Genomic DNA, 19,846 nt, shown 5'->3' with positions numbered 1-19,846 from the left:
TATATAGTGTTAATGATGTCTATATAGTGTTAATGCCGTCTATATAGTGTTTATGCTCCCAGCCAGTTAATACTGTCTATATAGTGTTAATGCTGTCTATATAGTGTTAATGCTGTCTATATAGTGTTAATGCTGTCTATATAGTGTTAATGCTGTCTATATAGTGTTAATGCTGTCTATATAGTGTTAATGCTGTCTATATAGTGTTAATGCTGTCTATATAGTGTTAATGCCGTCTATATAGTGTTAATGCTGTCTATATAGTGTTAATGATGTCTATATAGTGTTAATGCTGTCTATATAGTGTTAATGCTGTCTATATAGTGTTAATGCCGTCTATATAGTGTTAATGCTGTCTATATAGTGTTAATACTGTCTATATAGTGTTAATGCTGTCTATATAGTGTTAATGCTGTCTATATAGTGTTAATGCTGTCTATATAGTGTTAATGCTGTCTATATAGTGTTAATGCCGTCTATATAGTGTTAATGCTGTCTATATAGTGTTAATACTGTCTATATAGTGTTAATACTGTCTATATAGTGTTAATGCTGTCTATATAGTGTTAATACTGTCTATATAGTGTTAATGCCGTCTATATAGTGTTAATACTGTCTATATAGTGTTAATACTGTCTATATAGTGTTAATGCTGTCTATATAGTGTTAATGCCGTCTATATAGTGTTAATGCTGTCTATATAGTGTTAATGCTCCCAGCCAGTTAATACTGTCTATATAGTGTTAATGATGTCTATATAGTGTTAATGCTGTCTATATAGTGTTAATGCTGTCTATATAGTGTTAATGCTGTCTATATAGTGTTAATGATGTCTATATAGTGTTAATGCCGTCTATATAGTGTTAATGATGTCTATATAGTGTTAATGCTGTCTATATAGTGTTAATGCCGTCTATATAATGTTAATACTGTCTATATAGTGTTAATACTGTCTATATAGTGTTAATGCTCCCAGACGGTTAATGTCTATATAGTGTTAATGCTGTCTATATAGTGTTAATACTGTCTATATAGTGTTAATGCTGTCTATATAGTGTTAATACTGTCTATATAGTGTTAATGCTGTCTATATAGTGTTAATGCTGTCTATATAGTGTTAATGCTGTCTATATAGTGTTAATACTGTCTATATAGTGTTAATGCTGTCTATATAGTGTTAATACTGTCTATATAGTGTTAATACTGTCTATATAGTGTTAATGCTGTCTATATAGTGTTAATGCTGTCTATATAGTGTTAATGCTCCCAGCCAGTTAATACTGTCTATATAGTGTTAATGCTGTCTATATAGTGTTACTGCTGTCTATATAGTGTTAATGCTGTCTATATAGTGTTAATGCTGTCTATATAGTGTTAATGCTGTCTATATAGTGTTAATGCTGTCTATATAGTGTTAATGCCGTCTATATAGTGTTAATGCTGTCTATATAGTGTTAATGCTGTCTATATAGTGTTAATGCCGTCTATATAGTGTTAATACTGTCTATATAGTGTTAATACTGTCTATATAGTGTTAATGCTGTCTATATAGTGTTAATGCTGTCTATATAGTGTTAATGATGTCTATATAGTGTTAATACTGTCTATATAGTGTTAATGATGTCTATATAGTGTTAATGCTGTCTATATAGTGTTAATGATGTCTATATAGTGTTAATGATGTCTATATAGTGTTAATGCCGTCTATATAGTGTTAATGCTCCCAGCCAGTTAATACTGTCTATATAGTGTTAATGCTGTCTATATAGTGTTAATGCTGTCTATATAGTGTTAATGCTGTCTATATAGTGTTAATGCTGTCTATATAGTGTTAATGCTGTCTATATAGTGTTAATGCTGTCTATATAGTGTTAATGCTGTCTATATAGTGTTAATGCCGTCTATATAGTGTTAATGCTGTCTATATAGTGTTAATGATGTCTATATAGTGTTAATGCTGTCTATATAGTGTTAATGCTGTCTATATAGTGTTAATGCCGTCTATATAGTGTTAATGCTGTCTATATAGTGTTAATACTGTCTATATAGTGTTAATGCTGTCTATATAGTGTTAATGCTGTCTATATAGTGTTAATGCTGTCTATATAGTGTTAATGCTGTCTATATAGTGTTAATGCCGTCTATATAGTGTTAATGCTGTCTATATAGTGTTAATACTGTCTATATAGTGTTAATACTGTCTATATAGTGTTAATGCTGTCTATATAGTGTTAATACTGTCTATATAGTGTTAATGCCGTCTATATAGTGTTAATACTGTCTATATAGTGTTAATACTGTCTATATAGTGTTAATGCTGTCTATATAGTGTTAATGCCGTCTATATAGTGTTAATGCTGTCTATATAGTGTTAATGCTCCCAGCCAGTTAATACTGTCTATATAGTGTTAATGATGTCTATATAGTGTTAATGCTGTCTATATAGTGTTAATGCTGTCTATATAGTGTTAATGCTGTCTATATAGTGTTAATGATGTCTATATAGTGTTAATGCCGTCTATATAGTGTTAATGATGTCTATATAGTGTTAATGATGTCTATATAGTGTTAATGCTGTCTATATAGTGTTAATGCTGTCTATATAGTGTTAATGCTGTCTATATAGTGTTAATGATGTCTATATAGTGTTAATGCCGTCTATATAGTGTTAATGCTCCCAGCCAGTTAATACTGTCTATATAGTGTTAATGCTGTCTATATAGTGTTAATGCCGTCTATATAGTGTTAATGATGTCTATATAGTGTTAATGCTGTCTATATAGTGTTAATGCTGTCTATATAGTGTTAATGCTGTCTATATAGTGTTAATGCTGTCTATATAGTGTTAATGCTGTCTATATAGTGTTAATACTGTCTATATAGTGTTAATGCTGTCTATATAGTGTTAATGCTGTCTATATAGTGTTAATGCCGTCTATATAGTGTTAATGCTGTCTATATAGTGTTAATGCTGTCTATATAGTGTTAATGCTGTCTATATAGTGTTAATGCTCCCAGCCAGTTAATACTGTCTATATAGTGTTAATGCTGTCTATATAGTGTTAATACTGTCTATATAGTGTTAATGCTGTCTATATAGTGTTAATGCTGTCTATATAGTGTTAATGCTGTCTATATAGTGTTAATGCTGTCTATATAGTGTTAATGCTGTCTATATAGTGTTAATGCTCCCAGCCAGTTAATACTGTCTATATAGTGTTAATGCTGTCTATATAGTGTTAATGCTGTCTATATAGTGTTAATGCTGTCTATATAGTGTTAATGCTGTCTATATAGTGTTAATGCTGTCTATATAGTGTTAATGCTGTCTATATAGTGTTAATGCTGTCTATATAGTGTTAATGCTGTCTATATAGTGTTAATGCTGTCTATATAGTGTTAATACTGTCTATATAGTGTTAATGCCGTCTATATAGTGTTAATACTGTCTATATAGTGTTAATGCTGTCTATATAGTGTTAATGCTGTCTATATAGTGTTAATACTGTCTATATAGTGTTAATGCTGTCTATATAGTGTTAATGCCGTCTATATAGTGTTAATGCCGTCTATATAGTGTTAATGCTGTCTATATAGTGTTAATGCCGTCTATATAGTGTTAATGCTGTCTATATAGTGTTAATGCTGTCTATATAGTGTTAATGCCGTCTATATAGTGTTAATGCTGTCTATATAGTGTTAATGCTGTCTATATAGTGTTAATGCCGTCTATATAGTGTTAATACTGTCTATATAGTGTTAATGCTGTCTATATAGTGTTAATGCTGTCTATATAGTGTTAATGCTGTCTATATAGTGTTAATGCCGTCTATATAGTGTTAATGATGTCTATATAGTGTTAATGCCGTCTATATAGTGTTAATGCTCCCAGCCAGTTAATACTGTCTATATAGTGTTAATGCTGTCTATATAGTGTTAATGATGTCTATATAGTGTTAATGCTGTCTATATAGTGTTAATGCTGTCTATATAGTGTTAATACTGTCTATATAGTGTTAATGCCGTCTATATAGTGTTAATGCTCCCAGCCAGTTAATACTGTCTATATAGTGTTAATGCCGTCTATATAGTGTTAATGCTCCCAGCCAGTTAATGCTGTCTATATAGTGTTAATGCTGTCTATATAGTGTTAATGCTCCCAGCCAGTTAATGCTGTCTATATAGTGTTAATGCTGTCTATATAGTGTTAATGCTGTCTATATAGTGCTAATGCTGTCTATATAGTGTTAATGCTGTCTATATAGTGTTAATGCTCCCAGCCAGTTAATACTGTCTATATAGTGTTAATGCCGTCTATATAGTGCTAATGCTGTCTATATAGTGTTAATGCTGTCTATATAGTGTTAATGCTGTCTATATAGTGTTAATGATGTCTATATAGTGTTAATACTGTCTATATAGTGTTAATGCTGTCTATATAGTGTTAATGCTGTCTATATAGTGTTAATGATGTCTATATAGTGTTAATACTGTCTATATAGTGTTAATGCTGTCTATATAGTGTTAATGCTGTCTATATAGTGTTAATGATGTCTATATAGTGTTAATGATGTCTATATAGTGTTAATGCTGTCTATATAGTGTTAATGCTGTCTATATAGTGTTAATGCTGTCTATATAGTGTTAATGCCGTCTATATAGTGTTAATGCTGTCTATATAGTGTTAATGATGTCTATATAGTGTTAATGCTGTCTATATAGTGTTAATGCTGTCTATATAGTGTTAATGCCGTCTATATAGTGTTAATGCTGTCTATATAGTGTTAATACTGTCTATATAGTGTTAATGCTGTCTATATAGTGTTAATGCTGTCTATATAGTGTTAATGCTGTCTATATAGTGTTAATGCTGTCTATATAGTGTTAATGCCGTCTATATAGTGTTAATGCTGTCTATATAGTGTTAATACTGTCTATATAGTGTTAATACTGTCTATATAGTGTTAATGCTGTCTATATAGTGTTAATACTGTCTATATAGTGTTAATGCCGTCTATATAGTGTTAATACTGTCTATATAGTGTTAATACTGTCTATATAGTGTTAATGCTGTCTATATAGTGTTAATGCCGTCTATATAGTGTTAATGCTGTCTATATAGTGTTAATGCTCCCAGCCAGTTAATACTGTCTATATAGTGTTAATGATGTCTATATAGTGTTAATGCTGTCTATATAGTGTTAATGCTGTCTATATAGTGTTAATGCTGTCTATATAGTGTTAATGCTGTCTATATAGTGTTAATGATGTCTATATAGTGTTAATGCCGTCTATATAGTGTTAATGATGTCTATATAGTGTTAATGATGTCTATATAGTGTTAATGCTGTCTATATAGTGTTAATGCTGTCTATATAGTGTTAATGCTGTCTATATAGTGTTAATGATGTCTATATAGTGTTAATGCCGTCTATATAGTGTTAATGCTCCCAGCCAGTTAATACTGTCTATATAGTGTTAATGCTGTCTATATAGTGTTAATGCCGTCTATATAGTGTTAATGATGTCTATATAGTGTTAATGCTGTCTATATAGTGTTAATGCTGTCTATATAGTGTTAATGCTGTCTATATAGTGTTAATGCTGTCTATATAGTGTTAATGCTGTCTATATAGTGTTAATGCTGTCTATATAGTGTTAATACTGTCTATATAGTGTTAATGCTGTCTATATAGTGTTAATGCTGTCTATATAGTGTTAATGCCGTCTATATAGTGTTAATGCTGTCTATATAGTGTTAATGCTGTCTATATAGTGTTAATGCTGTCTATATAGTGTTAATGCTCCCAGCCAGTTAATACTGTCTATATAGTGTTAATGCTGTCTATATAGTGTTAATACTGTCTATATAGTGTTAATGCTGTCTATATAGTGTTAATGCTGTCTATATAGTGTTAATGCTGTCTATATAGTGTTAATGCTGTCTATATAGTGTTAATGCTGTCTATATAGTGTTAATGCTCCCAGCCAGTTAATACTGTCTATATAGTGTTAATGATGTCTATATAGTGTTAATGCTGTCTATATAGTGTTAATGCTGTCTATATAGTGTTAATGATGTCTATATAGTGTTAATGCTGTCTATATAGTGTTAATGCTGTCTATATAGTGTTAATGCTGTCTATATAGTGTTAATGATGTCTATATAGTGTTAATGCTGTCTATATAGTGTTAATGCTGTCTATATAGTGTTAATGCTGTCTATATAGTGTTAATGATGTCTATATAGTGTTAATGCTGTCTATATAGTGTTAATGATGTCTATATAGTGTTAATGATGTCTATATAGTGTTAATGCCGTCTATATAGTGTTAATGCTCCCAGCCAGTTAATACTGTCTATATAGTGTTAATGCTGTCTATATAGTGTTAATGCTGTCTATATAGTGTTAATGCTGTCTATATAGTGTTAATACTGTCTATATAGTGTTAATACTGTCTATATAGTGTTAATGCCGTCTATATAGTGTTAATACTGTCTATATAGTGTTAATGCTGTCTATATAGTGTTAATGCTGTCTATATAGTGTTAATACTGTCTATATAGTGTTAATGCTGTCTATATAGTGTTAATGCCGTCTATATAGTGTTAATGCCGTCTATATAGTGTTAATGCTGTCTATATAGTGTTAATGCCGTCTATATAGTGTTAATGCTGTCTATATAGTGTTAATGCTGTCTATATAGTGTTAATGCCGTCTATATAGTGTTAATGCTGTCTATATAGTGTTAATGCTGTCTATATAGTGTTAATGCCGTCTATATAGTGTTAATACTGTCTATATAGTGTTAATGCTGTCTATATAGTGTTAATGCTGTCTATATAGTGTTAATGCTGTCTATATAGTGTTAATGCCGTCTATATAGTGTTAATGATGTCTATATAGTGTTAATGCCGTCTATATAGTGTTAATGCTCCCAGCCAGTTAATACTGTCTATATAGTGTTAATGCTGTCTATATAGTGTTAATGATGTCTATATAGTGTTAATGATGTCTATATAGTGTTAATGCTGTCTATATAGTGTTAATGCTGTCTATATAGTGTTAATACTGTCTATATAGTGTTAATGCCGTCTATATAGTGTTAATGCTCCCAGCCAGTTAATACTGTCTATATAGTGTTAATGCCGTCTATATAGTGTTAATGCTCCCAGCCAGTTAATGCTGTCTATATAGTGTTAATGCTGTCTATATAGTGTTAATGCTCCCAGCCAGTTAATGCTGTCTATATAGTGTTAATGCTGTCTATATAGTGTTAATGCTGTCTATATAGTGTTAATGCTGTCTATATAGTGTTAATGCTCCCAGCCAGTTAATGCTGTCTATATAGTGTTAATGATGTCTATATAGTGTTAATACTGTCTATATAGTGTTAATGCTGTCTATATAGTGTTAATGCTGTCTATATAGTGTTAATGATGTCTATATAGTGTTAATGCTGTCTATATAGTGTTAATGCTGTCTATATAGTGTTAATACTGTCTATATAGTGTTAATGCTGTCTATATAGTGTTAATGCCGTCTATATAGTGTTAATGCTGTCTATATAGTGTTAATGCTGTCTATATAGTGTTAATACTGTCTATATAGTGTTAATGCTGTCTATATAGTGTTAATGCTGTCTATATAGTGTTAATGCTGTCTATATAGTGTTAATGATGTCTATATAGTGTTAATGCCGTCTATATAGTGTTAATGCTCCCAGCCAGTTAATACTGTCTATATAGTGTTAATACTGTCTATATAGTGTTAATGCTGTCTATATAGTGTTAATGCCGTCTATATAGTGTTAATGCTGTCTATATAGTGTTAATGCTGTCTATATAGTGTTAATGCTGTCTATATAGTGTTAATGCTGTCTATATAGTGTTAATGCCGTCTATATAGTGTTAATGCTCCCAGCCAGTTAATACTGTCTATATAGTGTTAATGCCGTCTATATAGTGTTAATGCTGTCTATATAGTGTTAATGCTGTCTATATAGTGTTAATGCTGTCTATATAGTGTTAATGCTCCCAGCCAGTTAATGCTGTCTATATAGTGTTAATGCCGTCTATATAGTGTTAATGCTGTCTATATAGTGTTAATACTGTCTATATAGTGTTAATGCTGTCTATATAGTGTTAATGCTGTCTATATAGTGTTAATGCTGTCTATATAGTGTTAATGCTGTCTATATAGTGTTAATGCCGTCTATATAGTGTTAATGCTGTCTATATAGTGTTAATGCCGTCTATATAGTGTTAATGCTGTCTATATAGTGTTAATGCTGTCTATATAGTGTTAATGCTGTCTATATAGTGTTAATGCTGTCTATATAGTGTTAATGCTCCCAGCCAGTTAATACTGTCTATATAGTGTTAATGCCGTCTATATAGTGTTAATACTGTCTATATAGTGTTAATGCTGTCTATATAGTGTTAATGCTGTCTATATAGTGTTAATGCTGTCTATATAGTGTTAATGCTGTCTATATAGTGTTAATGCTCCCAGCCAGTTAATACTGTCTATATAGTGTTAATGCCGTCTATATAGTGTTAATACTGTCTATATAGTGTTAATGCTGTCTATATAGTGTTAATGCTGTCTATATAGTGTTAATGCTGTCTATATAGTGTTAATGATGTCTATATAGTGTTAATACTGTCTATATAGTGTTAATACTGTCTATATAGTGTTAATGCCGTCTATATAGTGTTAATGATGTCTATATAGTGTTAATGCTGTCTATATAGTGTTAATGCTGTCTATATAGTGTTAATGCTGTCTATATAGTGTTAATGCTGTCTATATAGTGTTAATGCCGTCTATATAGTGTTAATGCTCCCAGCCAGTTAATACTGTCTATATAGTGTTAATGCCGTCTATATAGTGTTAATACTGTCTATATAGTGTTAATGCTGTCTATATAGTGTTAATGCTGTCTATATAGTGTTAATGCTGTCTATATAGTGTTAATGCTCCCAGCCAGTTAATACTGTCTATATAGTGTTAATGCTGTCTATATAGTGTTAATGCTGTCTATATAGTGTTAATGCTGTCTATATAGTGTTAATGCTCCCAGCCAGTTAATACTGTCTATATAGTGTTAATGCCGTCTATATAGTGTTAATACTGTCTATATAGTGTTAATGCCGTCTATATAGTGTTAATACTGTCTATATAGTGTTAATGCCGTCTATATAGTGTTAATGCTGTCTATATAGTGTTAATGCTGTCTATATAGTGTTAATGCTGTCTATATAGTGTTAATGCTGTCTATATAGTGTTAATGCCGTCTATATAGTGTTAATGCTGTCTATATAGTGTTAATGCTGTCTATATAGTGTTAATGCTGTCTATATAGTGTTAATGCTGTCTATATAGTGTTAATGCCGTCTATATAGTGTTAATGCTGTCTATATAGTGTTAATGCTGTCTATATAGTGTTAATACTGTCTATATAGTGTTACTGCTGTCTATATAGTGTTAATGATGTCTATATAGTGTTAATGCTGTCTATATAGTGTTAATACTGTCTATATAGTGTTAATACTGTCTATATAGTGTTAATGATGTCTATATAGTGTTACTGCTGTCTATATAGTGTTACTGCTGTCTATATAGTGTTAATGCCGTCTATATAGTGTTAATACTGTCTATATAGTGTTAATACTGTCTATATAGTGTTAATGATGTCTATATAGTGTTAATGCCGTCTATATAGTGTTAATGCTGTCTATATAGTGTTAATGCCGTCTATATAGTGTTAATGCTGTCTATATAGTGTTAATGCTGTCTATATAGTGTTAATGCCGTCTATATAGTGTTAATGCTGTCTATATAGTGTTAATGCTGTCTATATAGTGTTAATGCTGTCTATATAGTGTTAATGCTGTCTATATAGTGTTAATGCTCCCAGCCAGTTAATACTGTCTATATAGTGTTAATACTGTCTATATAGTGTTAATGCTGTCTATATAGTGTTAATACTGTCTATATAGTGTTAATACTGTCTATATAGTGTTAATGCTGTCTATATAGTGTTAATGCTGTCTATATAGTGTTAATGCTGTCTATATAGTGTTAATGCTGTCTATATAGTGTTAATGCTGTCTATATAGTGTTAATGCTCCCAGCCAGTTAATACTGTCTATATAGTGTTAATACTGTCTATATAGTGTTAATACTGTCTATATAGTGTTAATGCTGTCTATATAGTGTTAATGCTGTCTATATAGTGTTAATGCTGTCTATATAGTGTTAATGCTGTCTATATAGTGTTAATGATGTCTATATAGTGTTAATGCTGTCTATATAGTGTTAATGCTGTCTATATAGTGTTAATGCTGTCTATATAGTGTTAATGATGTCTATATAGTGTTAATGCTGTCTATATAGTGTTAATGCTGTCTATATAGTGTTAATGCTCCCAGCCAGTTAATACTGTCTATATAGTGTTAATGCTGTCTATATAGTGTTAATGCCGTCTATATAGTGTTAATGCTCCCAGCCAGTTAATACTGTCTATATAGTGTTAATACTGTCTATATAGTGTTAATACTGTCTATATAGTGTTAATGCTGTCTATATAGTGTTAATGCTGTCTATATAGTGTTAATACTGTCTATATAGTGTTAATACTGTCTATATAGTGTTAATGCTGTCTATATAGTGTTAATGCTGTCTATATAGTGTTAATGATGTCTATATAGTGTTAATGATGTCTATATAGTGTTAATACTGTCTATATAGTGTTAATACTGTCTATATAGTGTTAATACTGTCTATATAGTGTTAATGCTGTCTATATAGTGTTAATGCTGTCTATATAGTGTTAATGCCGTCTATATAGTGTTAATGCTCCCAGCCAGTACATGGCTAACCACCACTAATGAGTGTTGCCGTGGGTTTCAGGGGTGATCATGCTGGTTGGTTGGCTCCAGGGGAAACGCTTATTAGACATGTTCACCATCGGTGTCAGGTGAGCCCCAATTTGTATATTCCATATATGCAAATAGTACAGTGCTTTGTATAAAAGATGTGTTGCCGTTGTTTCTGTCATTGTCAACATATCCCAATATATGGGCATATTCTCTCCCATAGACGTCTAATCCAACAACACAGTATGTTTAGTGTTCCCCAGGGTAGAATGCCATGTGAAAGATCTTTTGATAACACTAATTTATTCAGTGTGACATCTGAGTAGGTTAGCAGAGAGTAATGGGGGATTTGATGATTGTTGTCATGTGCCTGGTTACGGAGGTGAGCGCAGTAGTGTAAGGGTTAAGATTACACTTCCTGTCAGTGCATTTTGTTATTTTTTTAAGTAAAGAAAACAATGTAATACAGCCACACAATTGGGGTCACGTCATTGTGGTGATTTTAGCAAGACAGTGATTTTATCAAGAGATCAGAGATTTTATCGTTCCATATCTCTTCTTTGCACCGTCAGTACCTCGGGGTGAGCAGCTAACCTTGTTAACCTGTATTTACATTACAGTGAAAGTGTTCTTTTCTCACACCTGGAAGGTGAAGTGAGGTGTTGTGAATAAAGTTGGTAGGAATACCAATGTACACACTGTGCACTCTCTTCAAGTAAAGACTGTTTTCCGCTCTCGTCTCCTTCCTCCCCTCTTACCCCAGCCTGGCGGTGGCAGCCATCCCCGAGGGTCTACCCATCGTGGTGACGGTCACCTTGGCCCTCGGAGTGATGAGGATGGTCAAGAAGAGGGCAATTATCAAGAAGCTGCCCATCGTGGAGACACTTGGTAGGGTCTGGCGGAGGTGAAATGAGCCGAGCTCTGCCTTTAACACTCAGTTTGGTGTGTGTGTGTGTGTGTGTGTCTAGTTTAATTTGACCCCATCACTTCCTCCATCATCCAGGCTGCTGCAACGTCATCTGCTCAGACAAGACGGGGACTCTGACCAAGAACGAGATGACCGTCACTCACCTGTTCACCGCCGATGGACTTCATGTTGAGGTACACTGTGTGTGAGGCTAGTTCCTCCTGCCTAGTTTAGGACTGTTATTTAGTCATCTGGCAAGGTCCTTACCGTAAATCAGAATGTGTTCACAGTCAATTTATCTTGTGAAATGAGGGTTTACATCAAAAATATTTTGGGGGGATGTTTGTTGATCTTCATTGTTTTGCTGTGTCCTCCATGTTGTCCTCTCTGCCAGGTGACAGGCGTGGGTTACAACGGAGCTGGGGAGGTGTTACTGCACGGGGAGGAGATCCACGGCTTCTCAAACATCTCCGTCAGCAAGATTGTAGAGGTGAGAAACTGGGACAGATACGTGCTCATTGTGGTAAATCTCAATACTCTGAAGTGACGACTTGGTCTGCACTCATTTAATACCGCTGGAGAGACACAGAACATGTGGCGAACTGTCCCTCTACGACGGCATGTGTAAAGGATCTGGGCTAGCATCTGATGTCATAACCACCTGTCCTTCTGCTCTCTGATAGGCTGGTTGCATATGCAATGATGCTGTCATCAGGAACAACACCCTGATGGGACGCCCCACTGAGGGGGCCCTCATCGCCCTGGCCATGAAGGTACACATACATACATACATACATACATACACACATACATACATACATACATACATACACACATACATACATACATACATACATACATACATACATACATACATACATACATACATACATACATATATATACACATTACATTGCTAGCCGACGCCGTTAGCACCCTGGCCACAAAACAGTAAGCACACACAAGCGTTATGTGTGTCTGTGAGAGTCCTTCAGATTATTAACACACAGGGGTTATATCCGTGTCTGTGAGAGTCCTTCAGATTATTAACACACAGGGGTTATATGTGTGTCTGAGAGCCCTTCAGATTATTAACACACAGGGGTTATATCCGTGTCTGTGAGAGTCCTTCAGATTATTAACACACAGGGGTTATATCCGTGTCTGTGAGAGTCCTTCAGATTATTAACACACAGGGGTTATATGTGTGTCTGAGAGCCCTTCAGATTATTAACACACAGGGGTTATATCCGTGTCTGTGAGAGTCCTTCAGATTATTAACACACAGGGGTTATATGTGTGTCTGTGAGAGCCCTTCAGATTATTAACAAACAGGGGTTATATGTGTGTCTGTGAGAGCCCATCAGATTATTAACACACAGGGGTGTTATGTGTGTCTGTGAGAGCCCTTCAGATTATTAACACACAGGGGTTATATCCGTGTCTGTAAGAGTCCTTCAGATTATTAACACACAGGGGTTATATCCGTGTCTGTGAGAGTCCTTCAGATTATTAACACACAGGGGTTATATGTGTGTCTGAGAGCCCTTCAGATTATTAACACACAGGGGTTATATCCGTGTCTGTGAGAGTCCTTCAGATTATTAACACACAGGGGTTATATGTGTGTCTGTGAGAGCCCTTCAGATTATTAACAAACAGGGGTTATATGTGTGTCTGTGAGAGCCCATCAGATTATTAACACACAGGGGTGTTATGTGTGTCTGTGAGAGCCCTTCAGATTATTAACACACAGGGGTTGTATGTGTGTCTGTGAGAGCCCTTCAGATTATTAACACACAGGGGTCATATGTGTGTCTGTGAGAGCCCATCAGATTATTAACACACAGGGGTTATATCCGTGTCTGTGAGCGTCCTTCAGATTATTAACACACAGGGGTTATATCCGTGTCTGTGAGAGTCCTTCAGATTATTAACACACAGGGGTTATATGTGTGTCTGAGAGCCCTTCAGATTATTAACACACAGGGGTTATATCCGTGTCTGTGAGAGTCCTTCAGATTATTAACACACAGGGGTTATATGTGTGTCTGTGAGAGCCCATCAGATTATTAACACACAGGGGTTATATCCGTGTCTGTGAGCGTCCTTCAGATTATTAACACACAGGGGTTATATCCGTGTCTGTGAGAGTCCTTCAGATTATTAACACACAGGGGTTATATGTGTGTCTGAGAGCCCTTCAGATTATTAACACACAGGGGTTATATCCGTGTCTGTGAGAGTCCTTCAGATTATTAACACACAGGGGTTATATCCGTGTCTGTGAGAGTCCTTCAGATTATTAACACACAGGGGTTATATCCGTGTCTGTGAGAGTCCTTCAGATTATTAACACACAGGGGTTATATGTGTGTCTGAGAGCCCTTCAGATTATTAACACACAGGGGTTATATCCGTGTCTGTGAGAGTCCTTCAGATTATTAACACACAGGGGTTATATGTGTGTCTGAGAGCCCTTAAGATTATTAACACACAGGGGTTATATGTGTGTCTGTGAGAGCCCTTCAGATTATTAACACACAGGGGTTATATGTGTGTCTGTGAGAGCCCATCAGATTATTAACACACAGGGGTGTTATGTGTGTCTGTGAGAGCCCTTCAGATTATTAACACACAGGGGTTGTATGTGTGTCTGTGAGAGCCCTTCAGATTATTAACACACAGGGGTTATATGTGTGTCTGTGAGAGCCCTTCAGATTATTAACACACAGGGGTTATATGTGTGTCTGTGAGAGCCCTTCAGATTATTTAACACACAGAGGTTATATGTGTGTCTGTGAGAGCCCTTCAGATTATTAACACACAGGGGTTATATGTGTGTCTGTGAGAGCCCTTCAGATTATTAACACATAGGGGTTATATGCTGTGTTGTCTCTCTTGTCGTGACGTGTGTTTTGTCCTATTTTTTTTATTTTTAATCCCAGCCCCCGTCCCCGCAGGAGGCCTTTTGCCTTCCGGTTGGCCGTCATTGTAAATAAGAATTTGTTCTTAACTGACTTGCCTAGTTAAATAAAGGTTAAATAAATATGTGTGTCTGCGAGACCCCTTCAGATTATTAACACAGTATCACAGACAAAAGCAGTAGACTAGCAGGACCAAGTTTCATGCCCTGTGGTAGCGACTGCCTTGGTAACAGTGTGGGACTTGACAATGCATCATTATTACAATTGGAGATGGAAATGCCCAAACTAGTGACAGATTAAAGACCCAAATGCTTGTAGCTCTTCACTCAGTGTGTGTGTGTGTGTGTGTGTGTGTGTGTGTGTGTGTGTGTGTGTGTGTGTGTGTGTGTGCGTATGTATGTGGGTGAGACACTTCCAGACTCGGTTCGATGACTGTGTGTCACCAACGAGAATACACACTCCTACAGGTGTGACTAGAAAACTAACCAGTCCGCAGAGGGAGAAACTATTACATGCTCACTCTCTCTGGCACACACACACACACACACACAAAGATGAACAGAAGCCAGTCACTAAAGTACGTTCCCTGCAGATGGGTCTAGAAGGGCAGCAGCAGGAGTATGTACGTCTGGAGGAAAACCCTTTCAGTTCAGAACAGAAGTGGATGGCCGTCCGCTGTGTCCACCGCACTCAGCAGGTCAGTCAGTCCAGAGCGCCAACACCCTTACTCCTTTCCACATTCACTGTCTCTTCTACGTAACATGGACACAGCGAAGAGCCATTTTATCTGTAGTAGTGTTGTCCGACGCGGTTCAGTGTGATGAATGTGTCATGGTGTTTTCTGTCCTTGATGATGTGTTACCTCAGGACCAGCCAGGTGTGTATTACATGAAGGGGGCTTACGAGCAGGTCATCCGATTCTGTAGCTACTACCACAGCAAAGGTGCAACACTACCTCTCAACCACCAGCAGAGGGAGCTCTACCAGCAGCAGAAGAGTTACATGGGATCCTCAGGCCTCAGAGGTAAAGGGGGGTTGGTGTCATTCCCGATTCCAAGTAAAGCCCTACCTTTTTTTCTCCTTCGGGGTCGCTAAAGTAACAACAATGTAATCTTCTGTCTTGTTTTCCGGTGCAGTTCTGGCTTTTGCGTCGGGTTCGGAAATGGGCAACCTGTCGTTCCTGGGCCTGGTGGGCATCATCGATCCGCCCAGGTCAGGGGTCAAAGAGGCTGTGGGCACGCTCATCAGCTCAGGAGTGGCCATCAAGATGATCACTGGAGACTCCCAGGAGACCGCTGTGTCCATAGGTGAGGCGCACTTTTTTCCTCTCTATCTTCATCTCTCTGTCCCTCTTGTAATTTATAATCTCCCTTTAGTAATCTCTCTCTTGTAATTTGTAATCTCCCTTTTGTAATCTCCCCCCACTTGTAACTTGTAATCTCCCTCTTGCAACCTCCGAGATACATTTTTTGCAAGAACGTATGATGAAATGGGGATGCAATATCTGACCGTGCGTGTGTGTCCTTGTGTGTCCTCAGCGGGCCGTCTGGGAATCTACACCAAGGGCTCCCAGTCTCTGTCTGGAGAGGAGGTGGACCAGATGGACCTCCAACAGCTGTCTCAGATGGTGCCCAGGGTAGGAACATATCAACAAACGCAGGCTCTAATACACTGTGACTTTCTCCGACTCACAATCCTTATTCTTTAAATAGTACAGAGTGTACCGGCTTCACATAGTAATTGTCCTAAGTGGACAATTTAAGTTGTTGGATTTGAATTGAATACCTTCATTATGTTCGCATCAAGGAACAGAGAAACCCACACGCTGCTCTTGCTGATATCACTCACTATCACAGGGCTGGGTGAACAGGGTGATGTCTAACAGGGCTGGGTGAACAGGGTGATGTCCAACAGGGCTGGGTTAACAGGGTGATGTCTCTGCCTCCTCCAGATCGTGGTGTTCTACCGGGCCAGCCCCAGACACAAGCTGAAGATAGTCAAGGTGAGAACCCAGCCAAGTGTCAGCCAGCTGGCATGAGATGATGTGTGAATGCCCGTTCTGCGTAGGCAGAGCCTGGCCTGGCAGCATGTGGCTCCAAAGCCCTGGGAAGTCTCTAGAAACTCCCACCTCAATTTGTGACATTCAGTCACGGGGAAGTGTCTACGGTATACCTGGTAGTTTTCCAGTCGCTAGTGTTGCGAGTGCTAGTGAAGAAAATGAAAATCACACAATTATTAGAAAATACACTCCATCATTTCAGATCCCTTTAATCTAAAGGAATGAGTTCAACCAAGATCAGGGAACTCGATTCATTAACTAAAAACTGTTGTGTTCTTTCAGGAGTTTAATTCATGACTATAATGTGGATTTATTACAAGGGTTGACTTCTATCTGCTCGCTCCCTCTCATTCCAGTCTCTCCAGAACATTGGTGCTGTGGTGGCGATGACGGGTGATGGTGTGAATGATGCCGTAGCGCTGAAAGCAGCAGACATCGGCGTTGCCATGGGCCAGACTGGCACTGACGTTTGTAAAGAGGCAGCAGACATGATCCTAGTGGACGATGACTTTCAGACCATCTTGTGAGGAAACAGTTTGCAGTAACACTTTATAATGTTACCCAGTTTGTTCATTATTTTGGTCTTCAAAGCCATCATGATTTCGAGAAATGTGTCTTTAGCTAAATGAGTTATATTTCTGTCATTCTGTTTCGTCCTAGGTCTGCCATCGAGGAAGGGAAAGGCATTTACAACAACATTAAAAACTTTGTCCGCTTCCAGCTAAGCACGTGAGTGATGGAGAGCTACCTTTTTGATAAAGAGATTCCTTGAAACAATGCTATATGGGCCACTTTCTTGTAAATATTATTAAATTGGCATTATTGTGTTTCCTAGGAGCATTGCAGCGCTCACCCTCATCTCCCTGGCAACGCTGATGAACTTCCCCAACCCTCTGAACGCCATGCAGATCCTGTGGATCAACATCATCATGGACGGACCTCCCGCTCAGAGGTGAGACAACACAAAGCATTATGGGAACTGTATTCTTTTGTCATGAAAATGGTCTTGTTTCAGTTTCACAAGATTTTATATAATAATAATTTAAGAATTTGGTGGGTGATTTATATCTGTCCTGTTTCACACAAGTGTGTATTATACGCATTTGTGTGAAATGGAAATGTATTTTTTGCATATCCCAACCCTCGGAGAGTGGGGTCACGGCCAGGGTCAGCCATTATCAACGGTAACCCTGGAGCAATTAGGGCACATCAACAGATTTTTTTTTTTCACCTTGTCAGCTCGGGAACTCAAACTAGCGAGCTTTCGCTTACTGGCCCAAATCTCAAACCACTAGGCTACGTGCTGCTTTCATATTTAAATCTACCAGATTTAAAGTCACAATTACTGATCCTTTGTGTAAAAATAGTTAGTGGTAATTACCGTAGATGGAAATCCATGTAATCCTCTGTCATCCGTAGTCTGGGAGTGGAGCCAGTGGATAAGGATGTCATACGGAAGCCTCCGAGGAATGTGCAGGACAGCATCCTCACACGCAGTCTGTTAGTCAAGGTGCTGGTGTCGGCACTCGTCATCGTATGCGGCACCCTGTTCGTCTTCTGGAGAGAGGCAAGTAGCTATAATCATAGTAGTGTTCTTCATCATTCAAACTTCTATCAAATCAGTAGTATGACTGGCCTGTTACAATCAGTAGTATTATGACTGGCCTGTTACAATCAGTAGTATTATGACTGGCCTGTTACAATCAGTAGTAGTATGACTGGCCTGTTACAATCAGTAGTAGTATGACTGGCCTGTTACAATCAGTAGTAGTATGACTGGCCTGTTACAATCAGTAGTATTATGACTGGCCTGTTACAATCAGTAGTATTATGACTGGCCTGTTACAATCAGTAGTAGTATGACTGGCCTGTTACAATCAGTAGTAGTATGACTGGCCTGTTACAATCAGTAGTAGTATGACTGGCCTGTTACAATCAGTAGTAGTATGACTGGCCTGTTACAATCAGTAGTAGTATGACTGGCCTGTTACAATCAGTAGTAGTATGACTGGCCTGTTACAATCAGTAGTAGTATGACTGGCCTGTTACAATCAGTAGTAGTATGACTGGCCTGTTACAATCTGCTGTGTACTGTAATGACGCGGTCTGCTGTGTACTGTATTGACGCGGTGAACTGTAATGACGCGGTCTGCTGTGTACTGTAATGACGCGGTCTGCTGTGTACTGTAATGACGCGGTCTGCTGTGTACTGTAATGACGCGGTCTACTGTGTACTGTAATGACGCGGTGTACTGTAATGACGCGGTCTACGGTTTACTGTAATGACGCGGTGTACTGTAATGACGAGGTCTACTGTGTACTGTAATGACGCGGTCTACTCTGTACTGTAATGACGCAGTCTGCTGTGTACTGTAATGACGCGGTCTACTGTGTACTGTAATGACGCGGTGTACTGTAATGACGAGGTCTACTGTGTACTGTAATGACGCGGTCTACTCTGTACTGTAATGACGCAGTCTGCTGTGTACTGTAATGACGCGGTGTACTGTAATGACGCGGTCTGCTGTGTACTGTAATGACGCGGTCTACTGTGTACTGTAATGACGAGGTCTACTGTGTACTGTAATGACGCGGTCTACTCTGTACTGTAATGACGCAGTCTGCTGTGTACTGTAATGACGCGGTGTACTGTAATGACGCGGTCTGCTGTGTACTGTAATGACGCGGTCTACTGTGTACTGTAATGACGCGGTGTACTGTAATGACGCGGTCTACGGTTTACTGTAATGACGCGGTGTACTGTAATGACGAGGTCTACTGTGTACTGTAATGACGCGGTCTACTCTGTACTGTAATGACGCAGTCTACTGTGTGCTGTAATGACACGGTCTACTGTGTGCTGTAATGACGCGGTCTACTGTGTGCTGTAATGACGCGGTCTACTGTGTGCTGTAATGACGCGGTCTACTGTGTGCTGTAATGACGCGGTCTACTGTGTGCTGTAATGACGCGGTCTACTGTGTGCTGTAATGACGCGGTCTACTGTGTGCTGTAATGACGCGGTCTACTGTGTGCTGTAATGACGCGGTCTACTGTGTGCTGTAATGA

At 37.3% G+C, this 19,846-nt stretch overlaps 1 protein-coding gene across 3 annotated transcripts in view; it reads left to right on the top strand.

Moving 5' to 3' along the window:
• LOC110535504 (calcium-transporting ATPase type 2C member 1) overlaps nucleotides 1–19,846 on the top strand; it is a 63,782-nt gene that overhangs the window by 39,404 nt on the left and 4,532 nt on the right. For all 3 annotated transcript variants that reach the window (XM_036966688.1, XM_036966694.1, XM_036966687.1), the window contains exons 10-23: nucleotides 10,919–10,985; nucleotides 11,648–11,772; nucleotides 11,888–11,985; nucleotides 12,186–12,281; nucleotides 12,475–12,564; nucleotides 15,311–15,415; nucleotides 15,586–15,742; nucleotides 15,855–16,025; nucleotides 16,257–16,354; nucleotides 16,670–16,720; nucleotides 17,134–17,300; nucleotides 17,438–17,506; nucleotides 17,613–17,729; nucleotides 18,197–18,344. In XM_036966688.1, coding sequence (XP_036822583.1) covers nucleotides 10,919–10,985; nucleotides 11,648–11,772; nucleotides 11,888–11,985; nucleotides 12,186–12,281; nucleotides 12,475–12,564; nucleotides 15,311–15,415; nucleotides 15,586–15,742; nucleotides 15,855–16,025; nucleotides 16,257–16,354; nucleotides 16,670–16,720; nucleotides 17,134–17,300; nucleotides 17,438–17,506; nucleotides 17,613–17,729; nucleotides 18,197–18,344 — 1,559 coding nt within the window. The remainder of the gene's footprint in view (nucleotides 1–10,918; nucleotides 10,986–11,647; nucleotides 11,773–11,887; nucleotides 11,986–12,185; nucleotides 12,282–12,474; nucleotides 12,565–15,310; nucleotides 15,416–15,585; nucleotides 15,743–15,854; nucleotides 16,026–16,256; nucleotides 16,355–16,669; nucleotides 16,721–17,133; nucleotides 17,301–17,437; nucleotides 17,507–17,612; nucleotides 17,730–18,196; nucleotides 18,345–19,846) is intronic.

Source organism: Oncorhynchus mykiss, chromosome 3 (assembly GCF_013265735.2).
Source record: "Oncorhynchus mykiss isolate Arlee chromosome 3, USDA_OmykA_1.1, whole genome shotgun sequence".
NCBI classification, from domain to species: Eukaryota; Metazoa; Chordata; class Actinopteri; order Salmoniformes; family Salmonidae; genus Oncorhynchus; species Oncorhynchus mykiss.
The sequence above is the reverse complement of the archived record's forward strand: the minus strand, read 5'-3'. Positions and strand labels throughout refer to the sequence as shown.